Here is a 25,197-nt window from a genome sequence, read left to right on the forward strand (position 1 = left end):
GTTCTTTCTCCTTCCACCCTGCCTGAGAATCTTCCCCAAAGGAGGTTGGATGGATTTGAATTAAACCTGGCCATCAGTCAGTTGAAAAAAAAATAGGTTGGGTCTACATTTCCTTTCCTTTTAGGGACTCGGGTGGCGCTGTGGGTTAAACCACAGAGCCTAGGACTTGCCGATCAGAAGGTTGGTGGTTCGAATCCCCGCGATGGGGTGAGCTCCCGTTGCTCAGTCCCTGCTCCTGCCAACCTAGCAGTTCGAAAGCACATCAAAGTGCAAGTAGATAAATAGGTACCACTCTGGCGGGAAGGTAAACGGCACTTCCGTGTGCTGCTCTGGTTTGCCAGAAGCGGCTTAGTCATACTGGCCACATGACCCGGAAGCTGTACGCCGGCTCCCTTGACCAATAAAGCGAGATGAGCGCCGCAACCCCAGAGTCGGTCAAGACTGGACCTAATGGTCAGGGGTCCCTTTACCTTTACCTTTCCTTTCATAAATGCAATGAGGGAATTGCAGGTCGTATGTAATTGGACTCCTGAATTGAAAAGAGTTGGACCAGATGGCCCTTGTGGTCCCTTCCAACTCCATGATTCTGTGACTCCGCTGGGCTTTTTATGGCTTCTTTTTGTCTGCCTGATTAAGTTCATAAAGCCAGAGGGCAAAACAGAGATGTTTAAAAAGGCCAGATATTGCACAATGAGTTCTGCTCATGTTTCTCAGCCCATGCCATATGGCAGACTGCATTTGAATCAGAGGAGAGCTTCAGAAACAGCTTCTGATATGCATGGAGGACTAATGTTCGAAGGAGACGTTTTTTAAAAATCCCACTGGTCAAGCTTTCGCCCTTAGACTTCCTAAAGTGGCTCTTTGGATCTCAGTTACGACGCCTGAGTCACATTAATGGGAACTGGCTCGCATGCTTGGATGTGTATATTTTTAGTTCCGGAGTTCTCATAAGTTTTTGTGTGTGGCTCAAGGTAGTTCATCCAGTTGAAGGGGGGGTGGGATGCTAAAAGCACCCCATCCTCATTTCAGAGGGAGACCAGACCTGGAAGGATCCTTTAAAAAAAGTCCCATATGCTCAGAGACTTTGCTGTTGTTCATAGGAAGCCCAGAGCACTTGTTCTTTAGATGTCCCTTTTTTGAAGAGGCACGTAGTGAGACCATTGATCCCCTGCTGGTGAGGTTCGCTGGCCTCCTGGAAAAGCAAAAATTCACCCTTTTCCTGTTAGGCAAAGATCATAAGACGACCCGGATGGTCGCCAGATTCTGTGTACAGATCTGTAGGCGCAGACCATCCCCTGACTCAAACTAGTTCGTTAAGAAAATCCCTAAACTCAGTTCCATGGGTGACTCTGGGTCATCTCTCTGCGGTAGCTTATCTTAAAGTTTTAAGTGTCTATACGCTTACCGCATTTATAAATTTTAAATTTATTGTTGTACATTGTTTTAAATGTTTGTTTTCCTTCTGGAATTGCACTCCCAAGTGTGTTTTATAAGCTGGTATCCGACCGTAATAAATTACAGTGGTGCCTCGGGTTACATACGCTTCAGGTTACAGACTCCACTAACCCAGAAATAGTGCTTCAGGTTTAAGAATTTTGCTTCAGGATGAGAACAGAAATCGTGCTCCGGCAGCGCGGTGGCAACAGGAGGCCCCATTAGCTAAAGTGGTGCTTTAGGTTAAGAACAGCTTCAGGTTAAGAACGGACCTCTGGAACGAATTAAGTACTTAACCCGAGGTACCACTGTATCTATCTATCTTCAGAGGGAGACCCAGGTATGTGCCCTCTTTTGCGTTGAAGGTGTTTGAGTTGACAGCCGGATGCGACCCAGGGCAGTGAGCTGGAGTCAACTGGTTTTCTAAGGCAGGAGAACAAATTGTCTTTTAATGCATAAAAGTGGTACCATTCAGCTAGCGTGCGGTGTAATGGTTATAGTGTTGGACTTTGACCTGGGAGATCAAGGTTCAAATCCCCGCTCTGCCACAAAACTCCCTGGTTGTTATGAGGTAGCTGACAGGCAAACAGCTGAGAGAAACCAGGCACACGGTGAGTTTCTTAATCGGAAACACACAGAGATCCATAAAGTGTACTCCCACAAGGCTTGAGCTGTTGCCCAGGGTGCCCGCTCCTTCCCACACCAACTCATTTTGTATGCTGCCTACGGTGGCTGCCAAGGGATCCTTGATGTCTCTGTCTGGTTTTCTGCTCTGTGACGTGGATGAAATGCCTGGTTTTAGGGGAAGGAAGAGGGTCTTGTAGGCTCTTAAGGGACATGCTATTGACTGGCTCTGGTACTGTCTCTATCACATCTCACTCCTGCCTCTGTTCACATATATATATATATATATATATATATATATATATATATATATATATATTTCTACATCACAAATTATCAAACCATATAATCACATACATAATTTTCCCCCTTCCCCCTTTTCCATCCCTCCCCCCCCAACCAGGGACTTCCCTCAGCTCCTCTCTCTGATTTCTCTGCACATATTATTCTCTGCATGTTATGAAATTATACATATCCTTGCGTTGTCTATCTATCATGTTATCAACCAATAAGTTTGTGTATGTTTATTCAAAACCTGCCAAGGAGTCCAGTTCATTTTGTTGTCTTTTTAGATAATTCGTAAAAAGTTCCCATTTCCCCTTAAAGTCACAGTTGTCCTTGTCCCGCAGTTTGTATGTCAATTTAGCCAGTTCTGCATACCTCATCAATTTTTCTTCTAAATTTTTCGTGTAAATAAGTTCTTTTGTTGGGATTATCCTGCCTCTGATCAGGGCTGCTGCACCTGCTGGCTTTCTCCTGTTCCTCACCCTCCAATGTTTCCCAGTTCTTTTCTTCTTCTTCTTCTGGTCAGGGACTGGACTGAAGAGGGGGATGAATGGTGGAGATCACACACCGCCTTCTCCTGTAGCTTCCGGGGAGGAGGAAGACAGTCTCGAATTACAGCAGGGCTTTAAGGAAGATAACAGCTCAGAGACAGATGAACAGCCGAGTGATGGTGCGTTAGGAGGAGGGGAGACATGTTGAATGGTCTCTTTAAATTTGAAGGTTCATTATTGTTCCACAAGATGTGTATTTCTTTAAGGGCCAGAGCAAATAACGTGACCTAGTTTTACAGCTGTGAAGCAGTATAGAAGGTGGTGTTAAGGTGTGGTAATTAAGCTGTTGGGTATAGTATATAAAGAGCAGCACCTAGCTCTCTCAGTACCCTGGGGGATGGGTTGGTCATGCTTATTGATATATTTAATGTAAAAGGAGTTTTTGTTTTTGTTATTAAAACCTAGCAAAAGTTATTTTGCGTTCCTTGTAATGTGTGGTCTCCCCAGCAAGCTATCTACAGCGCAGCTAATCTGCAAATAGCCAACAAGACAGAGCAACTAGCTGACACGTCACTGGATAGTATAACCAACCCCCTTTCTCCCAGAACGAGGCGTTCATTAAGGGTATGAGAACAATGGGCACAGAGACAATTGTCCATGGGCGAACGCCATAGAGGCAGGTGTTGTTGCTAGAATGGAAGGGGAAGGAGCTCAGTGAGAGCAGCCCCATCATTGAGGAATGACTGGATTTCCTGTCTTTCATCGTGTTGGCTGAATAAACTCACACGTAAGAACTTTCTTGTTTCCTTCCTGCTTCTTGGGAGGGAGAAAATTGCTCAAGCCTGACACATCTTCTTCACCTTTCACCTTTCACCCTTCACCCTTCGACTTTCACCTTTCACCCTTCACCCTTCGACCTTCGACCTACAACCTTTCACCCTTGATCTTTCACCCTTCACCTTTCACCCTTGACCCTTGTCCTGTTTCCCATCACCACAAACCTGGATCCATACTATCTTCTTCTGCATTCGCCCTGAAAGCCTCTTTGTCAGGCACTGTCCCCTACTTCTCCTCATCTAGCCAGTCTCCGACACTGGGTGACCTCAGGCTTGACCCTTCACCCTTGACCTTTCACCCTTGACCTTTCACCCTTCACCCTTCACCCTTCGCCCTTCGCCCTTCACCCTTCACCCTTCACCTTTCACCCTTCACCCTTCACCCTTCACCCTTTACCCTTCACCCTTGTCCTGTTTCCCATCACCACAAACCTGGATCCATACTATCTTCTTCTGCACTTGCCCTGAAAGCCTCTTTGTCAGGCACTGTCCCTTACTTCTCTTCATCTAGCCAGTCCCTGACACTGGGTGACCTCGGGCTGGTCGCAGCCTCTCAGCCTAACCACCTTTGCAGAGTTGTTGTGAGGATGGTATGAGGAGGAGGAGAACCATGAACAACTTACTCCTTAACTTAAAGAAAACAAAAGAGATTATTGTGGACTTTAGGAAATATAAATTGAATATTCAGCCACTTATTTTTGAGAAGTGTGTGGAACAGGTCTCAGTGTTTCAATTTCTGGGAATGGAGTTGAGAGATGATCTAACCTGGGGAGAAAACAGCAAAGACCTGATGAAGAGAGCACAGCAGAGGTTCTATTTTCTGAGTATCCTCTGGAAAAATAATCTCTCAAAGGACCTGTTGATGGCATTTTACCATTGTAGTGTTGAGAGTGTATTAACTTATGGTCTGTGTGTGTGGTTTGGGAGCTGCACAGCCAGGGGAAAAACAATGCTGTCCAGGGTTGTAAAGACTGCGGAGAGAATAATTGGGTGCACTCTTCCCACCTTGGATCAAATCTATGCTTCCATGTGCCGTAAGAAAGCTGCAGAGATAGTGCAGGATAGTGCGCAACCCGGAAATGATCTCTTTCAGCTTCTGCCTTCTGGAAGAAGGTACAGGGTTATAAAGACTAGGACTAGCTGCCTGAGAAACAGTTTCTATTCAAATGCAATTTTGGTTTTAAATGCGGTGTAAGGTAGTCTCCTGCCAACCTAGCAGTTCGAAAGCACACCAAAAAGTGCAAGTAGATAAATAGGTACCACTCCGGTGGGAAGGTAAACGGCATTTCCGTGCACTGCTCGGAAGGTTTGCCAGAAGCAGCTTAGTCATGCTGGCCACATGACCCGGAAGCTGTACGCTGGCTCCCTTGGCCAGTAAAGCGAGATGAGCGCCACAACCACAGAGTCGGTCATGACTGGACCTAATGGTCAGGGGTCCCTTTACCTTTTTAAGGTAGTCTCTATGGGAGTATATTGTATTTAATTATGGGGTATCAGAGTTTTTAGGGGGCTAAACAAGCTGGGATAGCTGGGATAGCAGGCTTGTTGGTTTCTGAATGTCTGATGTAGATTTTCAGTTTCATTGTTCTGTATGGGACAATGACAATAAAGATTATCATATTGTATCATATCGTATCATATCGTATCGTATCGTATTGTACACCACCTAGAACTCCTTGGAGGAAAAATTGGTATCAGTGAAATGAAATGAAATGAAATGAATGTGATTATGATTTTTTCCTGGCTCATTTGTGCACAGAATGAAGATGTTTCTAATTTTTCTTCTGGTTACTCTCGGAGCACGGACGTCTACAGCACAGAGACCTGGTAATTCAGTATCCTTTTTAAAAAATGTAGCATGTCATATTTTGTGTTAAGATCAGTGGTTCTAAATAAACACAATTTTCACAATTTTCAATTTTCTATTTAAAGACACTGGTAGCATTGAGATAAATTCAACGGTGTAAATAAATTTTGATGGATGTGACAATGGATTATTGAATGGTTTCGTTAATGCAAAATATGCAGGGATGTATTGTATGGTATGCAAAATGAACCACGGAAAAAGAAGGGAAGTCACTGGTTTAAGGTTGTCTAAATGGATATTTTGAAATGTAATTTAGAAAATTATATAAATTTTATTAAATTCTCAGTGGTCCTTACAGTCTGGTGGCAATTTAGATCATAAGCTCCTTTCAAATAGATATTTGGTAGTAGGTTTGCAGTGGGGGGGGGAGAGAGACGGAGTTCAGGGCCGGCTCACCCATGTGGCAAGGTGAGGTGCCTCGGGCGGCAGGATTCGCAGGGGCAGCAGCAGATCTGGCCTCCAAAGAATGCATCATCCGCTGTTGCCACCACCATTGGCAGCAAGGGCCGGATCTGTTGTCTCCTTGGCAGCCCTCCCTTGATGCCATCTCTACAATAGGAGAGAATCCTGGTCTCCTCGCACTCATAGGCAAGAAATGGTCGTGTCTGTTGTTCCCTGGGCGCTGCACCCCCCTCTTTTTTTTACCTCAGGTGCCAAAATATATTGAGCCACATCTGGGATAGCTACATGTGAAACTTTAGAAAACTGCACATGTATAGATGGCATTATCATTGTTATCCTTAATATTAAATTATTTTTAATGAGACAAGGATTCAGGGGCAGACAGCAGCAAGCCAGTTTTGTTTGCGTGTTGTGTAAATTAGGAGGACAAAGTGTGACCGCAGGGAAATGTGAGGCATGTTATAACATTTGATGCACTTAATTCTTCAAGATATTTTTACACTGCCCTTCACTTCTCTAGAGCAATTTACAAGAAAGACTAAAGCAATTTCAGTGTAAATACAAAGTACAATAAATTGAGGATACAAGTTCACAAGAGCAATAGATATATTGGTATATTTCTGACACCAGAGAATATTAACAAATAAAAGAGAATTCATGATAAACTGTATAATTTTTACATATTTGGGTTCCACTTCTTTTTATTTATTCATACCCTGCAACTGTCCCAGAAAAACCAGGACAACCTATTTTTTCTCATGAGGGGAAAAAATGGTGGCCATTTTGGGCGCCGTGATCTTGCGCAATTTCATGCGCAATTTCCCACAGGAAAAGCACTTTGAGGGCCACAATCTTGTGTGGTGCCCCAAAAGGCATGTTTTGGGGCACTATGTCCCCCCAAAACACTTTGGGGAGGGGAATCATGAGAGATCACAGCACCCTAAATGGCCGCCGTCCTCTCACAAGAAAGAAAAAATGAGAAGATGGGGTCCTGGAAGATGGGGTCCCGTTTTTTTACCTTCAATTTGTTGGAAGGTATGTTTATTGTCTGTGTAAAGCCCTGATAAGCTTATGCACTAAGTTTTTATTTTCTGCTTTCTCAGCCTCTGAATCTGCAGATATTGTCCTTTTGATCGACAGCTCTGATGCCCTTGGGAGAAGGGCTTTTCCATCTGTGAAATCCTTCGTTAACAGAATCATCAACAGCCTCCCAATTGGCCCAAACAGGTATCGAATTGCACTCGTGCAATACAGCGATGACGTGAAGGTTGAATTCCAGCTGGATGACTATAAAGCAAAGAACCCCATGCTGAACCAACTCAAAAAGGTTTCGTTCAAAGGTGGACCTTTGAGGACTGGGAATGCCATACGAAGGGTCCACGAGACGTTTTTCAGAAGCCCGAGAAAAGACAGGAGCCAGATTGTGGTGGTCACAACTTCAGCGACGTCGGATGATCCCGTGGAAGAAGCAGCAAGCCGATTGAGGCGGGATGGAATAAAAATAATCGCATTAGGAATCCAGGAGGCGTTGCCTCAAGCGCTGCAGTCAATAGCTACTCCTCCATTCCACTATAAATTTGGTACACCAAGGGATCTCCTAGCGTTTTCTCAAAACATGTCTGAAGTTATTGGAAAGGCAGCACAAATGGAGATTTTCACGGCCACGCCAACGCCTGCGCCTCCAAGTGTGACAGAAAGTGTCACCGGAACCGCTGGTCCTGTATCTACAGAAGGTAAAGAAAACAAGGCAGCAGAATTTCAGAAACATGGGTCAGAAAATCCCAAACTTCCTCATAATAATTTTTATTAATTTTAACATATAAATTATAATACATACCACAAATCTTCATCATTTATACAACCTTTTTTTGGACTCCCCTCAGCACTTCTGCTGATCCACCGTTTTAACCACTTCTTATTCATTTTTTAAATTCTTATTACCTTTAATTATCATAACTAATCCTCCTCCCCTTTATCCATTTTTGCAATAATTCCAATAATACTCGTCACAAAACTTCTTGCAAACCTACAAACGTAGTCCGGTCATCACAAATACTTTTCAAATAATCTGTAAATTTATTCCAGTCTTCTGTGAATTTCTGGTCCCACAGATTTTGGATCTTTCCTGTTAGTTTGTCCAGTTCTGCATAGTCCATTAAGTTCATTCTCCATTCTTCTTTCGTCGGTAATTCTTCTTGCTTCCATTTTTGGGCCAATAACATTCTTGCTGCTGTTGTTGCGTATAAAAACAGCTTACATTCCTTTCTATTTATATCACTTCCTACAATGCCCAATAAGAATGCTTCTGATTTCTTTATAAATGTCTATTTCAACATTTTTTTCATCTCATTATATATCATCTCCCAGAAGCTTTTCACCTTTTTACATTCCCACCACATGTGATAAAATGTTCCTTCTTTTTCTTTACATTTCCAGCATTTATTATTAACTTTATACATTTTAGCTAATTTGACAGGTGTAATATACCATCTATGCATCATTTTCATCACATTTTCTTTTAAGGCATTGCATGCGGTAAATTTTAAACCTTCTTTCCATAATTTTATCCAATCACTCAGCTGTATATTATACCCAAAATCTTTAGCCCAATGAATCATAACCGACTTTACCTCTTTATCCTTCAAATGCCATTCAAGCAGCAATTTATACATTTTGGACAAAATTCAGAAAATCCCAAACTTGGACTGCATTCGCACCAAACTTTGGGAGCGCTATGATACCACTTTCATTGCCGTGGCTTCCCCCCAAAGAGTTCTGGGAGCGGTAGTTTGCTAAGGGTGCTGAGAGTGGTTGGGCGACCCCTGTTCTCCTCACAAAGTTAAAAGTCCTAGCCTTTGCTGGGATGAAGGATCGGTTGTTAAATCACTGCAGGAATTGTAGCTCTGTGATGAAGAATAAGCGTCACCTAACGACGCTTTGATCCTTAACAAACCACAGTTCCCAGAATTCTTGGAGGCGGGGGAACCATGACTGTTGAAAGTGGGGTCATAGTGCTTGAAATGTATGATGTGAATGTTTCCTAGATGATACATTAACTTCACGTATATATCTAATGTGTCATGTTAGTATTTTAAAAAATGACGCTGGGGCGGCAGTGTGAGGGGACGAGGGACAGTACATTCATTTGCCAGAGGGAAAAAGAGGCGAGCAATCTATTTCATCTCTGTGGGTCTCCAGCAAGGGCAGGATCCTGTAGCGTACTTCGGCGACAAAAAATCAAATAGAGAAACTTAGCTACTGTCTTGGTGAGCTCCTGGTCTCTCCCCTGTAATAAGAAGCGTATAACCTCTGTCTCTGGTTTCCATGTTGGAATACATTTTGTTGTTGTTGTTGTTTAGTCGCGTCCGACTCTTCGTGACCCCATGGACCAGAGCACGCCAGGCACTTCTGTCTTCCACTGCCTCCCGCAGTTTGGTCAAACTCATGCTGGTAGCTTCGAGAACACTGTCCAACAATCTCGTCCTCTGTCGTCCCCTTCTCATTGTGCCCTCCATCTTTCCCAACAGCAGGGTCTTTTCCAGGGAGTCTTCTCTTCTCATGAGGTGGCCAAAGTATTGGAGCCTCAGCTTCAGGATCTGTCCTTCCAGTGAGCACTCAGGGCTGATTTCCTTCAGAATGGAGAGGTTTGATCTTCTTGCTGTCCATGGGACTCTCAAGAGTCTCCTCCAGCACCATAATTCAAAAGCATCAATTCTTCGACGATCAGCCTTCTTTATGGAATACATAGATGGTCTAAGAATTGTTGGCAGAGATCATCATACATTTTACATTTAAGGGCCATGTGAGCTAGAGTTTCCACCAGGTGGGTATCGCATGCCATACCCGCAAACCTACCCCAAAGGAGGTTAGAAAGATTAGAATTGAACCTAGCCAGCAAAAAAGCCCTTCTTTCTTGCGGGTTAAACAAAAATTGTAAATAATTAAGGTTAAATTCCTGCACCCAAAAGAGTCGAAAATAAAGATGGGAACATGTTTTTTCCACAGCTGAGATTAGTTCCTGGCTCTCTTCGGCAGCACATATACTAAAATTGGAACAATACAGAGAAGATTAGCATGGCCCCTGCACAATGCAAAACAAGTTAATCCATTCCAGACTTTTAAAAACAACCCCTAAAACAGCAATTTAATATGAATTTTACTATCTAACAAGACTTTTGATCCATAAAATGAAAACTGTGTGGAACCCAATTCAGCTACTGATTGATTGATTGATTGATTGATTGATTGATTGTGTGACTGCGAAAATGGATTAAAGCCCCCCATCTAAACAATGACTATCAGTGAAGATAAGATTTTTTAATTTTTTTTATTATCTACAATACTGTCTTATTTATTTTATAGCACAGTCTGGGGGGCTTTAATCCATTTTCGCAGTCACACAATCAATCAATCAATCAGTAGCTGAACTGGGTTCACACAGTCACAAAAAGAAATGAACCAAAAAAGCCTCAAAAGCAAAAACGCAAAATAAATAGCAAAAATAAAAGTGCTAAACTTAATCCGTTCCGGAAGTCCCTTTGACTTCCAAAATGTTTGAAAACCAAGGCACAGCTTCTGATTGGTGCAGGCGCTCCGGAAACAATAGCTGACAGCCGCATCGGATGTTCGGCTTCCAAAAAGTGTTCAAAAACCAGAACACTTATTTCTGGGTTTTCAGCGTTTGAGAACTAAGGTACCACTTTAGTTCCATTTCAATAAATGAGCATAGCTAAGTTAGGTCCATTAATTTTGATGGGTCTGCTCTTGAAATTTAACTGGATATCACCCCAGATGGAAATGCACTATTTATTCAAAGCTGCGGGGCAGAAATCTCTGACTTATAAGAAGAGCAGGAAAAAAGCTTGGCGGAATAATGTCCTGATTGCTGATTGTCTTGGCCTGAATTGCCGAGACTTTTTGCCAGCAGAGCATGTCTAACCCCCTCTCTGTCCCCTCTCTCAGACTTTGCATCCAACAGTGAAAGCATTTTCCTATCAATCCTCTCACACTTCCCTTAATGTTTGTCCCTTAAAGAGACACTGCACAACTCACCTGGCTCTTTCTTAGGAGAATGGAACTGGTCTCCCTGATAAGAAATCTGAAAGGTAACTCGGGGGATTTGAACCTTTCAGACAAATGGTGAAAAGCAGATTCACAATTATCCTATTAGCTTGAAAAACAATCTGCAACTGTTTGTTGCCATCAGAATGCTAGTAGAGGTGGGGGCAGCAGCGGGAAGGGGGCAGAGGCTGGGCAAATGTTTTGTGGCTCCCCGGGTCCCCAGGAACCCCTGGAGATGGTACCAGTGGGGCTGGCTACCCATTTTCTGTTATCTTGCTGACCCCTATCCTCCTAAGACAGAGCAACTTGATTCTCTTCCTGGTGGAGGGAGGGGGTTCAGCAAGTCTCTCCCCCCTAATGGCAGGAGTGGCTTTGCTAAGCACATTCCCAAAGCAGTTCGGGAGACGGTGAATGCCTAGGACTGCAGAGTATTCTTTGTGCACTTAAGAAACTTTAGCAAACAAACTGTGCAGTGGGGAGCTGGATTACTAACCATAGCTGTCAACTGTCCCTTATTTGGCGGGAAACTCCCTTATCCCAGCGCCGTGTCCCTTATTGGGACTGCTGTCCCTTGTTGGGACTGCTGTCCCTTATTGATGATGTCCCTTAAATTTCCCAGGTTTCAAAGGAAGCAGCTCCTCTCCCTCCCTTCCCGCCGGCCAGAGAGGAGGGAGGCTCCAACTGTGTTGCTTGGTTGCGTTGCTCACCCAATAAGGAGTCTAAGAATGACTGGGGGGTGGAGCTTGCATGCCTTGTGCCGATCAAATCAGCTCCATTGCCTGGGGACTCACCTTTGCTCAGCGCTTCCCAGCGGAGAGGTGACAGTGGTTTTCCTTGCTGCATCCCCTTTGCCGGGTTGCTGCGCTGTGGGAACCACTGCTTGAGGCTTTGTTTGGCTGCTGGCTGGGCTTTCTGCCTTTGGCTTGGAGGGGCTCAGAAGTTTTAGCATACCTGTGCCTGGAAAATCCCTTATTTTGGCTGCTGATCCCTTATTTTCGAGGCTGCTGGTCCCTTATTTTCAAATTTGTAAGTTGACAGCTATGTTACTAACGCTGTGCTATTCCCCCCCCCCCCAGCTCTGACGTGCCATGAAAACTCAGTTGCAGACGTCGTATTTATTGTGGATGAGGGTGTTTCACAGGCGAACGCTGAACATATCAAAGAATTCTTGCAGAACACAGTAAACTCTCTCGACGTGAAGGAAGCATGCATAAGGATGGGCATTGTGACGTACAGCACGGAGGCCAAAGTATTAACTTCTCTGAGAGACGAAACGAAGAAAACGGAAATTCTTCAGAAAATTAGGAGCTTTTCCCCTAAAGAAGGGAAATCTCATTTGGGTGCTGCCATTAATATGACCACAAAACATGTTTTTGCTGACAGGAGAAGGAGTGTAGAGAAGGTAGCCACCATTATCACCCACAGGCCCTCGGATGATGATATAAGAGGGGCAGCTTCTCTCATTAGCAGGGCTGGTGTGACTGTCTTTGCCATCGCCACTGAAAGAGCAGACACCGCTGAGTTGACTCAGATTGTGTCATATCCGTCAAAACCGAATATTATCAAACTGACAGAATTTTCCGACCTGCCCAGACAGGACAAGACGTTTCACAAGAAACTCTTCAACCAAATAAAAGGCAGACTCTATGTCCAACCTGAAATGAAAAAACAGCTCAAATCAGGTAAAGACATTGATGCAATCTGGTACTTGCTTCGGTCTTTCAGCTCTTTGTTTTGAGGTTTCAAATATAATATAATAATAATAATTTATTATTTGTACCCCGCCCATCTGGCTGGGTTTCCCCAGCAACTCTGGGCAGCTTCCACAGAGACCAAAAATACACTAAAATGTCACACATTAAAAACTTCCCTGAACAGGGATGCCTTAAGATGTCTTCTGAATGTCAGGTAGTTGTTTATCTCTTTGACATCTGAAGGGAGGGTGTTCCACAGGGAAGGCGCCACTACCGAGAAGGCCCTCTGCCTGGTTCCCTATTACCTCACTTCTCGCAATGAGGGAACTGCCAGAAGGCCCTCAGTGCTGGATCTCAGTGTCCAGTCTGAACAATGGGGGTGGAGGCGCTCCTTCAGGTATACAGGACCGATGCCGTTTAGGGCTTTAGAGGTCAGCACCAACACTTTGAATTGTGCTCAGAAACGTACTGGGAGCCAATGCAGATCTCTCAGGACCGCTGTTATGTGGTCCCGGCGGCCACTCCCAGTCACCAGTCTAGCTGCCGCATTCTGGATTAATTGCAGTTTCCAGGTCACCTTCAAAGGTAGCCCCACGTAGAGCGCATTGCAGTAGTCCAAGCGGGAGATAACTAGAGCATGCACCACTCTGGCAAGACTCTGAAAATACCACTGAACTGTGAAAAACTAAGCTGTATAAATGTTTTCTCCTTTCTCCTTTTTTTAAAATATATATATATATTCTGCCTTCATTTTTTTTAACATTCTGCCTACCATATTTTTGATACCACAAATTCTGTCTGCATTTGGCCCTCTGCCTACATAGCTTTGAATACTATCATGCAAGCCCAATGCTTATCTTTTGGGTCCAACGTGAGGATGGGGAACTTGTGGCTCTCCAAATATTGCCTAACTACAACTCCCACCATCCTCGTCCACTCACCATGTTGACTGAGGCTTATGGGACTTGGAGTCCAGCAACACTGGAGGGCTGCAGTTCCCCACCCAGACTGTGTTGAATTGACCTCTACTGACATAAAATCTCTCTATATTCTTGTAGGATGTATGGAGACAGAAAGGGCTGATATTTATTTTCTCCTTGATGATTCGTCAAGCATTCATGTCGATGAGTTCGAGAAGATGAAGAATTTTGTGAGGAATGCTACTAAGCTGTTTACTATAGGACCTGATAATGTTCGATTTGGAGTTGCTCAGTATTCAAAAAATACTATCTTACCAATTAGACTTGGTCAGCACACCACCCGCATCAGTTTAGAAAAAGAAATGAATCGTATCGGACATAGAGCACTACCAGAAACAAATACAGGAGCAGCTATAAATTTCACACGGCCATTGTTTAAGGATGCAAGACAACAGTGTCGCGGCAATGTTCCCTGCTATCTCATTGTGCTGACAGATGGGGAAGCACGTGATGACGTGAAGGTAGCTGCTCAGCTGCTGAGACAGGCAAATGTCAACATTTACGCCATTGGAGTGAAAGACGCCATCAAAGAAGAGTTGTTTGATATTGCGGGCTCAGTGTCAAGGGTTTACCTTGTGCAACAGTACGAAGCCTTGGAAAAAATAAAAAATGTTGTTTTTCGGGACATATGCAGTAAAAAGGGTAAAGAGAAATTCCCTTGGTAATTCTTTCCATAAGCAGAATAATAATAATAAAATAATATTTATTTATTATACCCCACCCATCTGGCTGGGTTTCCTCAGCCACTCTGGGCAGCTCCCAACAGAGTATTAAAAATACAATAAAACATCAAACATTAAAAACGTCCCTAAACAGGGCTGCCTTCAGATGTCTTCTAAAAGTCAGATAGTTATTTATTTCCTTGACATCTGACAGGAGGGAGTTCCACAGGACGCCACCACTGAGAAGGCCCTCTGCCTGGTTCCCTTTAACCTCACTGCTCGCAGTGAGGAAACCACCAGAAGGCCCTTAGCACTGGACCTCAGTGTCCGAGCAGAACGATAGGGGTGGAGACGCTCCTTCAGGTATACTGGGCCGAGGCCGTTTAGGGTTTTAAAGGTTAGCACAACACTTTGCATTGTGCTCAGAAACGTACTGGGAGCCAATGTAGGTCTTTCAGGACTGGTGTTATATGGTCTCGGTGGCCACCCCCAGTCACCAGTCTAGCTGCTGCATTCTGCAAGGACAGGGAGCCACTACAGAAAAGGCCTATTCCCATGTTGCCATTCTGGATTAGTTGTAGTTTCCGAGTCAATGCTGTCAAGCAAACCCAAGTCCTTGCATCAATATTTTCATGAACATTTATTGCTTCCAGAACCTATTTTCTGCTTGGAACTACAAGACACTACAGGGTATGCAACTTGTAGGCTGCTTCCGTGACTGCATGCTGTGAAGCAGTTTATTATTATTTGTAAAATAAATTTAAAAAATAAACTCAATTTGGGAAAAGGGGGTGCAATTTCCTGTTCCACCTCAAGCAACAAAATGTCCTCAATCTGACCTGCTTTAACATGTTTCTTTTCTGCTGAATTTGGCCTAATTCAAATGTATTTCTCTTAACCTGAGCAATCCTTGCTTTTCCTTCCACAGCCTGTGAAGTGAGGAAGGTTGATGTCATGTTCCTAGTGGACAGCTCTGGTAGCATACACTCTGAGGACTTTGCAAAAATGCAGAACTTCATGGCAGAGTTTGTGAATAAATCTAACATTGGCCCAGAACAAATGTTTGTTGGTGCTGTGCAGTTCAGTGGCACAACCGAAGAAAAGTTTCCCCTCAATAGGTACTTGACAAAGAATGATATCATTGACGCTATTGGGAGTATGTCTCTTATCGGAGCCAACACACTCACTGGAGAAGCACTGGCATTTATTTCCGATTATTTTGAGGCTGCCAAAGGGGCACGGCCTGGCGCCCACAAAGTTCTCATCCTGATCACTGATGGGGAAGCACAAGATGAGGTGAAAACTCCAGCCACAGCCCTGAGAGATAAAGGCATCACAATCTACTCAGTTGGCGTTTTTAATGCCAATAAAACTCAGCTCGAAGAGATCAGTGGGAAACCTGAGAGGGTGTTTTACGTGGAGAACTTTGATGTTTTGAATAAGGTACAGAATGAGCTCAGGTTTGGTGTGTGCAACCCTGAAGAGGGTAAGTACTGTTTCTGTTGGTCTTGGGTACATATGCACAGTGTGTGTGTGTGTGTGTGTGTGTGTGTGTGTGAGAGAGAGAGAGAGAGAGAGAGAGAGAGAGAGAGAGAGAGAGTTCTGCAGCAGCAAGATGGCAGTGCTTCAAATGCTATCTTCTAGTAGAAAGATAATCTAAAACTCAGTTTTAGGGCATATAAGTCAAATTGCATTTCATTATACCCTCATCGGGGGACGTGGGTGGTGCTGTGGGTTAAACCACAGAGCCTAGGACTTGCCGATCAGAAGGTCGGCGGTTCGAATCCCCATGACGGGGTGAGCTCCTGTTGCTCAGTCCCTGCTCCTGCCAACCTAGCAGTTCGAAAGCACGCCAGTGCAAGTAGATAAATAGGTAAGGTAAACGGGAAGGTAAACGGTGTTTCCGTGTGCTGCTCTGGTTCGCCAGAAGTGGCATAGTCATGCTGGCCACATGACCCGGAAGCTGTACGCCAGCTCCCTCGGCCAATAAAACGAGATGAGCACCGCAACCCCAGAGTCAGTCACGACTGGACCTAATGGTCAGGGGTCCCTTTACCTTTACCTTTATGCCCCCATCATATATTACTTTGGCAGTTCTGCTAGAGAGGTAGGGGACGTGAGTGGCGCTGTGGTCTAAACCACTGAGCTTCTTGGGCTTACAGATCAGAAGGTCAGCAGTTTGAATCCCTGTGACAAAGTGAGCTCCCATTGGTCTGTCCCAGTTTCTGCCAACGTAGCAGTTCAAAAGCATGCCAGCGCAAGTAGATAAATAGGTACTGGCGTTCTCGTGCGCTCTGGTTTTCATCACATTGTTCCGTTGTGCCAGAAGTAGTTTAGTCAAGCTGGCCACATTACCCAGAAAGCTGTCTGTGGACAAACGCCAGCTCCCTCGGCCTGAAAGTGAGATGAGCACCGCAACCCCATAGTTGCTTTTGACTGGACTTAACCATCCAGGGGTCCTTTACCTTTCTTTTCTTTTCTTTTTTGCTAGAGAGGTGTGCCTCTTTCAATACTTTCCCACCTTCAGTTGTTTTGCCTTATGCTGTCTTTTTTAATGTCCTGGATGAAACGCAACGTCAATTTACACTTTTCATCCTGACCATAACTTTGTAAAGTAGATTGCTTGTATTTCACTTTTACTGCTGAGGCTGTTTGATACAGGAAAGTGGCCCAAATCCCGCAAAATGTCTGTGTTGAGCTTTCACCGATTCAGCTATAATACATTTCTAACTGCAATGTGTTTATTCACTTGTCATACCAGGATCCTCCATGCATCATTTACTGCACTGAAATGATAGTTTACAAATAGACTTAATGCTATCATGTACCACTTCAATGATTCTTAAATAGGGGTCTTGAATCTTCTCTATAACGGGTCTGTAAAGAAATACAGATATTTTAAAGATAGAATTGTTATGTACACAGCAATTTTCTAAAGTTGCAAATATTGGAGTGCAATGTTGCTAACTGTGCTACAAATTGTGACTTTTTGTTGCCACAAATTCTCTGGGTGGTTTTGGCAAGCGCATCTTTCCATCTCAGGCGACCCACCTGCTTGCACACATATCCAACTCATCTCACAATGTTGCACACTTCATGCACTCTGGGTAAATATAGAATATAACATTGGCACCATCGCGATGAACTCATTCATAATTGCAATAATGAGAAATATTGCATTCTTTACTTTGCCACGTGCAATGAACTTGCATTTCTAAGAGTAACAAGGTGTTTGAATATGACTAATGAATATTGATGGTATCTTCTCTCATTTGCTTTCCAGAGTGCAAAAGGCTAGAGCGTTTGGATATAGTATTTGTAATTGATAGTTCTGGCAGCATTGGTCCTTACAACTATGATCTCATGAAGAACTTCATGATTGGCATTGTGAATAAATCTAATGTTGGCAAGGAGCTTGTTCAGTTCGGAGCCCTCAAATATTCAGATGATCCACACATTCTGTTTGATCTCGATGACCACAGTACACAATCAGCAGTCATTGATGCTATCAGGAGTGACACACATTTAGGGGGCAATACATACACTGCTGAGGCTCTTGAACATTCAAAACCACTTTTCACTGAGGCACGGGGCAGCCGCAAACACAGGGGCGTTTCCCAAATTCTTATGGTCATAACCGATGGTGAATCCCACGATACAGAAAGACTTGAGGAAGTGTCTAAAAAACTCCGGGATGATAAAATTACTATCTTGGCCATTGGGATAAAAGAAGCCAAACTTGATGAACTTTTGACTATGGCTGGATCAGAAGAAAACCAGTATTTTGTGGACACATTCGAAGGACTGCAAAACATATCCAAGAAATTATCAGATAATCTATGCAACAATTCAAAGCCAGGTAAGGTGTAGACTTACTCTTTGTTGTGTTTACGTGTTGTTGCTTTTCAGTAGTAGGTGTGAAACAGCCTATCCTCATATAGCGTGGTTAAAGTTGGTGTTTCCAGAGACATTTGGGAAATGGAAAAGTTTTCCATGGCAATTCCCCAGTTGCCCATTTTCTTTCAAAAGGTTGTTGTGTCAGTTATAAGATAATGGACTTGTGATAATTTCACTTCACCCATTTATAATTACATTATATTTTAGTCCTTCCTTTAGCCATTATTATTATTATTATTATTATTATTATTATTATTATTATTATTATTAATGTACACACTGCCCATGATCTGTAGATTTCAGGGCAGCTCATGAGCCTTGAGCTTGGTCATCAGGACCTCAACTGTTTAATCATGTCCTGTTCTACTCTGTTAAAATAACTTTTAGGAAGCATGACTTTCCTACATTGGATTTCATGCTGAATATTCTTTTTCTCACCTTTTACTCCCAGTCAACCTTGATAGAAGGACTGTACATGATGTGGGTGTGTGGGTGCGCGTGAAGTCTAAATCTGTTGATTCCTTTGAAGCCCAGGAAATGCAACCCCATCACAGAATAATGAAAACACGACTGAGCACAGCACTCATCTGAACGCATGCAAAGTAAAACCACAGAACACCTCTTTTACCAAACTAGGAAGTAATTCCCCACTAGCCTTCCTGTGGCATCTTCATCAAGACCCATTGAAATGCAATAGAGATCTATTTTTGTCTGCCGGTTTGCCTCAGAAAGCTCACAGAAGACCACCAAACGAGATATTGTATGGAGGTTACCTGCATCTTCTTGATGCAGGTTGAAAGAGCAGCTCAGAGATGTGTCAAGTTTTCAGCTGGAAAACAGCAGAGGTTTCAAAGTTTAAGGGGCCCCCTCCCCTTACCTTCACTTTTTCTATTTGGACTAGAAACTTGTCATGGTTGGTTCTGTTGTTGTTCCTTAAATGAGGGAGGGAGGGAGGAAAATAATATTCAGTTTGGTTTTCAGTATACAGCAGAAGGTGGCACAATTCATTCTAAACCCCCAACCCTTTTGGGGGGCTGAACAAGCATTATCCTTATCTGAGTACCCAGATAGGAAGCAAGGAGAGGGAGAGCAGGTTAGGACTGTGATGCTGCAGAATACAGGTGTAGAATCCCATGTTATTAATAATCATAATCATAATAGAAGATACCAAGAAAACTAACATAGAATCCACCACTCTAAGACTTTGTATTTAAAGCACATTTATCCCAAAGACTCCTAAGGGATTCACATAAACCAAGACAAGGCAGTTGTACCGTACGGTTTTAAAGTCTTACTGTGGCTACTGACATCTCTTTTTAATAGACAGCTCTTAGTGGACTGGACTTGATAACCTTCATGGAATAAGTTATTCCATGTGGCTGTTGCTTTCACCTTTTTTTGCAGTACTAATACAAAAATCTTGGTTTACATTGTTTTCCCCCCTTGCAGAATGTGAGATCCAGGCTGATCTTGTTTTCCTGATTGATGGTTCCAGAAGTATACCCCCCGAAGACTTTGAGAGGATGAAGGTCTTCCTGAAAGATATGCTTGATTTAATTGATTATAATGACAACGTGCGAGTTGGTATGGCCCAATTTGCTGACCGATATGAAGAAGAATTTGGTCTGGGCGCTTATCAGAACAAACCAGAACTTCAAGAAAAAATTATTAGCGTTACGATGATGGAAGGTGGTAATACATTCATTGGAGAGGCTCTCAAAGGAGTGAAGGCCTTCTTCAACTCCACAAGACGCAGAATGCCTAGACACGTCATGCCCAAGTTACTGCTAATCACAGATGGAGTCTCCGATGACCCTGTTGCTGACAGTGCAAGAGCCCTGGCTGCCGATGGTGTCGAGATTCATGCTATTGGAGTGGGAACGGTTGACCGGGCAAAACTCATGGAGATAACTGATGACGCTGACAGGATATACTCTGTGGCGAATTTCGCAGATCTGCCAAGTATTCTAACTCGCGTAACTAAAGAAGTGTGTCAAGATAAAAGTGAAGCAAGTAAGCTCCGTTCAAAAACATTTTAGATCTCCTTTCATTATTTATGTAAAAATAGATTTATGTTTTCATAAAGGGCAAGGACTTTTTTTCAGCCGGAACTCACTGGAACTCAGTTCCGGCCCCTCTTAGGTGGGCGCCATTGCCGTTACTGTGGTACCTCAGGTTACATACGCTTCAGGTTACATACGTTTCAGGTTACAGACTCCGCTAACCCAGAAATAGTACCTCGGGTTAAGAACTTTGCTTCAGGTTGAGAACAGAAATCATGCTCCAGCGGCGCGGTGGCAGCAGGAGGCCCCATTAGCTAAAGTGGTGCTTCAGGTTAGGAACAGTTTCAGGTTAAGTACAGACCTCCAGAACAAATTAAGTACTTAACCCAAGGTACCACTGTATAAGAGAGCAAAGAAAGTGTTCATAGTGAGTTCCAGCACCTCTTTTTCTAGAAAAATATCATTGCATATGGCTAATGCAATATAAAAAGGAATTGTGGGTGTGTAAATTCATTCCCCCAAGAGTTTGTTCCCTTCTCCTTAGAAAACTACTTTTTGTTTTTATTTTGTCCTTATTTACTGTCACACTTGAGGGCCCTTCATTACTTCATTCTTGGCACTTGAAGCCCATTGGTGATAATCCACAAAATAATGGGACTAGCCTTGCCTGCTAAGAAGGACCTTGATCCACTTCTTCCCCTCTCTTTAATGTTCTTCTGCTAAGTAAGAACGCTAATGTGAAAATTAATTGACATTAGCATTCTAAAAATATTTGTTATGAGAGGTGGAACTTTACGTCAGATATGTGTTGAATTTTATTATTCAAATAATAATTTTGTATAAGGAATATTCAAAATATTGGAAGTGTGAGCTTTTGAGTCACTTCCACTTCTAGCATTTTGAATATTCTAAGAGGACATCTACTATACATGCACCAGAGTGAGATATCAGGCACCTTTCCTTGAACTTTACTGCTCCAAAATGCTGGTGTGGGTTTCATATGTGAATGTTTAAAAACAAGCAACCCAACACCTTCCCTGTGTTGCCTTTGGTGAGAATATATATATATATATATATTTTGGTGTCTTCGGGTGTCTTCCCGTGTAAGAGTTGGGGTGTCTAGGCGACTCTTACACGGGAAGACACCCGAAGACACCAAAACCTGCATTCCTGTACCCGTGAAAATCTACGAAAGCAAATATATATATATATATATATATATATATATATATATGCTTTCGTAGATTTTCACGGGTACAGGAATGCAGGTTTTGGTGTCTTCGGGTGTCTTCCCGTGTAAGAGTTGGGGTGTCTAGGCGACGTTTCGACGAGGTCTCACTCGTCATCTTCAGGCTGGTGCTTTCGGCTTCTTGTTTTCGGCTTCTTCCAGTAACAAGAAGCCGAAAGCACCAGCCTGAAGATGACGAGTGAGACCTCGTCGAAACGTCGCCTAGACACCCCAACTCTTACACGGGAAGACACCCGAAGACACCAAAACCTGCATATATATATATATATATATATATATATATATATATATATATATCCTTTAAAATATGTCTGCCCTCTAAAGTGAGTTGCAAAATGTCCCCTTAAAAAGTTTCTTTCCAAAGTTTCCCTCTTCTCCCAACATAGGAAAAGTAAGTTTTAAAAAATGGTTTACTTACAAACTCTCCAAAGCCAAATTCATGTGCTTCAGAAACTTGCACAGGCAGTAAAACTTGGCTTAGTTACAAAGTGGCTAAATTATTGGTATAGGAGCTCAAGTGGCTTGTGAGCGCCATGCAGAGCAATCAGCTCAAACCTCTTCACACATTGAGCTTCTCAGGTAGACTGGGGATTACCTAGTTTCTCCCAAAGTGACTGGAAGTGGGTATAGCTAAGCCAAGGAGGACAGTTTACTTTATGGTATTAACCCCTTCATGCATTAACTAGACTTGAGCATGTTGATTATATGAGGATGGTTATCCCACACGCTGCATATTGAAGATTAACACATAAACTAGAAGGGTTCTAACATACCCTTCTCCATTAATCATTTTTATGTGAGGGTGATTAGCTGCAGGTATAGTCCAGGAAGAGTACCTCCCCTTGCACTGTGCAGTGTTATGGTCCAGGGGGGAAAAGTTGCACCACATGATTCTGCTGCAAATGTACATCAGCTCAAAGTATCACTTTTTCTGTTGCTGAAATTTGCTAAGCACCATTTTATATAGTCCATTTCAATGTATGTATGGTTGGCCAGTGGAATTTTATTTTTATTTATTTTTTGTGGCCAAACCGCTTTTATTGATTTTCCATTTTTTCCCAAATCAACCACAAATTAAAGCACATTTAATACAATTTTTCCAAAAATTGGTTTCCCACACTCCATTGTTGATGTATCCATAGTTTCCTCCTGTTGCTGCATTATTTTCCTAGTTATTTCTAAGTCACATCCCATTCCTTGCAACTAACCTTACATTACTTTTTTTTGTTTTTAACTCATTATCCTCAGCCATCAGCTATCCACTTGCCAATTCCTGCACGTACAATATATTAACATTTACAATATCTACAAGTGAGATTACTCAACAAATTGCCAATCCATGATAAATCAATAATTATTATTTCTAAAATAAGTGCTTTTCCTTCCTTCTGTGTGTATGGAAAGCTAATAGTTCACGAGACGTTTTCCTACTACTTCATATCTGCTCAGTCCAATTGGTCCAAGATTCCACCTGTCAGAGTCCTCTTTCATTTCCAATTCAAATATCTCCTCTTGTCATTTGTAATCTGTTGACAATTTTAAAATGGGAATTTTAAGGACGACCATCCAGCTCAAGGTATTTTCCAGCAGGCACCTTCATAAAAACCAGCCCATAATGTCAGGGGAAGGCAGGCCATATTTCCTTGAGAACTTTGACAGTTCTAATTTTGGTCGCCCTTCCGTTAAACCAAGCAAACCCAAGTAAATGTATCCATCCATTAAATTTCCAAGTTTGCCTCTATATGGATAAATCCACTTCTTCCTTGGCCAGTAAAAAATCTTAACCAGTAGAAAAAAGACAGTCGCGGAAACAAGAAATTACACAAAACAAATGAAATGCCGTGAAAATCCCTGAAACGAGCAGTAATCGACTATAGAATTAAACTAAATAACAAAAATCAAAACGTTTAAGGAAAAAATTAACCTAGAATTGAACAAAGCCTTAACGGGATGCCGGCTACAAGCCTCGTTTCACTGAACTATTCAGTTTCCTCAGAAGGAAATAGAGAAATCATGAACCTTAAATGATTTTAAACAAACTCAAGAACAGGGCTGAAATGCTTCCCCGAGTTTACAAAAAAGGTATGAAAACCTTAATGACGAGTTTTAGACATAGCCCTATTTAAAGAAAGCCAAGCAGTAGTAATAAGGCGTTGAGGACTCGGCTGTGAAAACTCTTTTGTAAAGTATTGCCTTTACAAAATGTTTAACAAAACTTACAAAGGAATACGAGATAAGCTGTTTTAGATTTTAAACAAACTCAAAAACAGGGCTGAAACACTCCTAACTGCTGATGTTAAAGACTGATCAAAAAATCTTAAGACAGATGTTTCTCTAGATATCACCTGAGATACTTAGAAATAACCAATCTCAAAGGATAAATGGTTCAAGTTTGTTAGACTACAGTTCTGCACTGCTCCTTCTGTACCTATCTTCTTCCAGGGTTTACTTTTAAAATTAATTTGTGATTTTTTTTTTTAATCTTTGCGTTTCCCTAAAACAGTATGTTTTATGGATGTCGTTATTGGATTCGACATCTCATCTCAGAAAGCAGGAGACCATATTTTCCATGAGCAGCACCTTCTGGAGACTTATCTCCCTGATATTTTAAAAGACTTTACATCTTATGGGGCTGTGAGTTGTAACAAAGGAACAAAAACACAGTTCAGTGTGGCAAATCTAATAGAAAATACTGACACACCTTTCCTGCGGACGCTCCAAGTTGACCATGAAAAAATCCTAGAGGATCTCCGGAAAGTTAGGCTGAACGGCCCATCATATCTCAATGTCGAATTCCTAGACAGCCTTTGGAATGTATTTGAAAATGTATCTGGTAATCACATGCGAAGCCAGGTAAGTTATTCTCATGCTCAACAGATGGTACTTAAATGCTGCGTAAGCAGGTTTTTTTATTCCATACTTGCCAGCTAACCCTTCGGAATAATCCGAATCTCCATCACTGTATCTGCTTTGTAGTCGCCTGTCAGTCTTAACTAAGAAGGAACAAATCTTCAGCTTCTCTTAGTTTCTCCTTTTTCCTATCTTAAATTCAGATAATCACATTTCTGCACCACTTCAAAAACAAATAAATTCAAAAGATCTGGATGAAAGTTTGTCATTTAGAGCACGTTCTCCTAACAATATTTTTGGATGCGGTTCTTCCTAAAATATGCATTTTTGGAATATTTTTCCCTAATGAATGTTGGTATATTATTTTCACTAATATATGCATTTTTATATACGTGGCAAATATACGTTTTGTACATATTTTGATTGAGAAACCAAATCACAAAATTCAGAAAAATGCAGATTTCAAAAGACAGCTGCCATTTGGATTATGTATTTAAATGCACACTGAATGAAATTTCTCCTCCATCCCTAGTTCTACTTTATATAAAAAAAAGAAAATCAATTCCCCAGATGTGCAGTTATTCTTTCAGTCTAGCTAGCCATTATACTATTTGATGAATGAAGTTGTACCATATTTTCATATATCTTGTTGCTCTTAGGGTATATACAGTTTCTGTTTTAGTCTTTCCTTTCTAATACTTTTTAGGTTTTGCTTGTTTTCTCTGATGGCTTGGATGCTGACAAAGAAGTACTTAAAAAGAAATCGGAAGAACTTCGAAAAAAGGGTACGTTACATAAAATCAGAATATAATTGTTTTAGCGCAGATTGTTGTTGTTGTTGTTTAGTCGTTTAGTCGTGTCT

At 42.3% G+C, this 25,197-nt stretch overlaps 1 protein-coding gene across 1 annotated transcript in view; it reads left to right on the plus strand.

The window, feature by feature from the left end:
- The first annotated feature begins 5,407 nt into the window (after window positions 1-5,407).
- The window catches only part of LOC310689771 (collagen alpha-6(VI) chain-like), a 55,995-nt gene continuing 36,205 nt past the window's right edge, over window positions 5,408-25,197 (plus strand). The window contains exons 1-9 of the mRNA XM_083467750.1: window positions 5,408-5,497; window positions 7,043-7,672; window positions 12,077-12,682; window positions 13,753-14,316; window positions 15,265-15,822; window positions 17,620-18,195; window positions 19,683-20,246; window positions 23,989-24,338; window positions 25,042-25,120. Of these exons, the coding sequence (XP_083323876.1) occupies window positions 5,431-5,497; window positions 7,043-7,672; window positions 12,077-12,682; window positions 13,753-14,316; window positions 15,265-15,822; window positions 17,620-18,195; window positions 19,683-20,246; window positions 23,989-24,338; window positions 25,042-25,120 (3,994 nt within the window). The 5' untranslated portion in view covers window positions 5,408-5,430. The remainder of the gene's footprint in view (window positions 5,498-7,042; window positions 7,673-12,076; window positions 12,683-13,752; window positions 14,317-15,264; window positions 15,823-17,619; window positions 18,196-19,682; window positions 20,247-23,988; window positions 24,339-25,041; window positions 25,121-25,197) is intronic.

Source organism: Podarcis liolepis (assembly GCF_965112155.1).
Source record: "Podarcis liolepis genome assembly, chromosome: 12".
NCBI classification, from domain to species: Eukaryota; Metazoa; Chordata; class Lepidosauria; order Squamata; family Lacertidae; genus Podarcis; species Podarcis liolepis.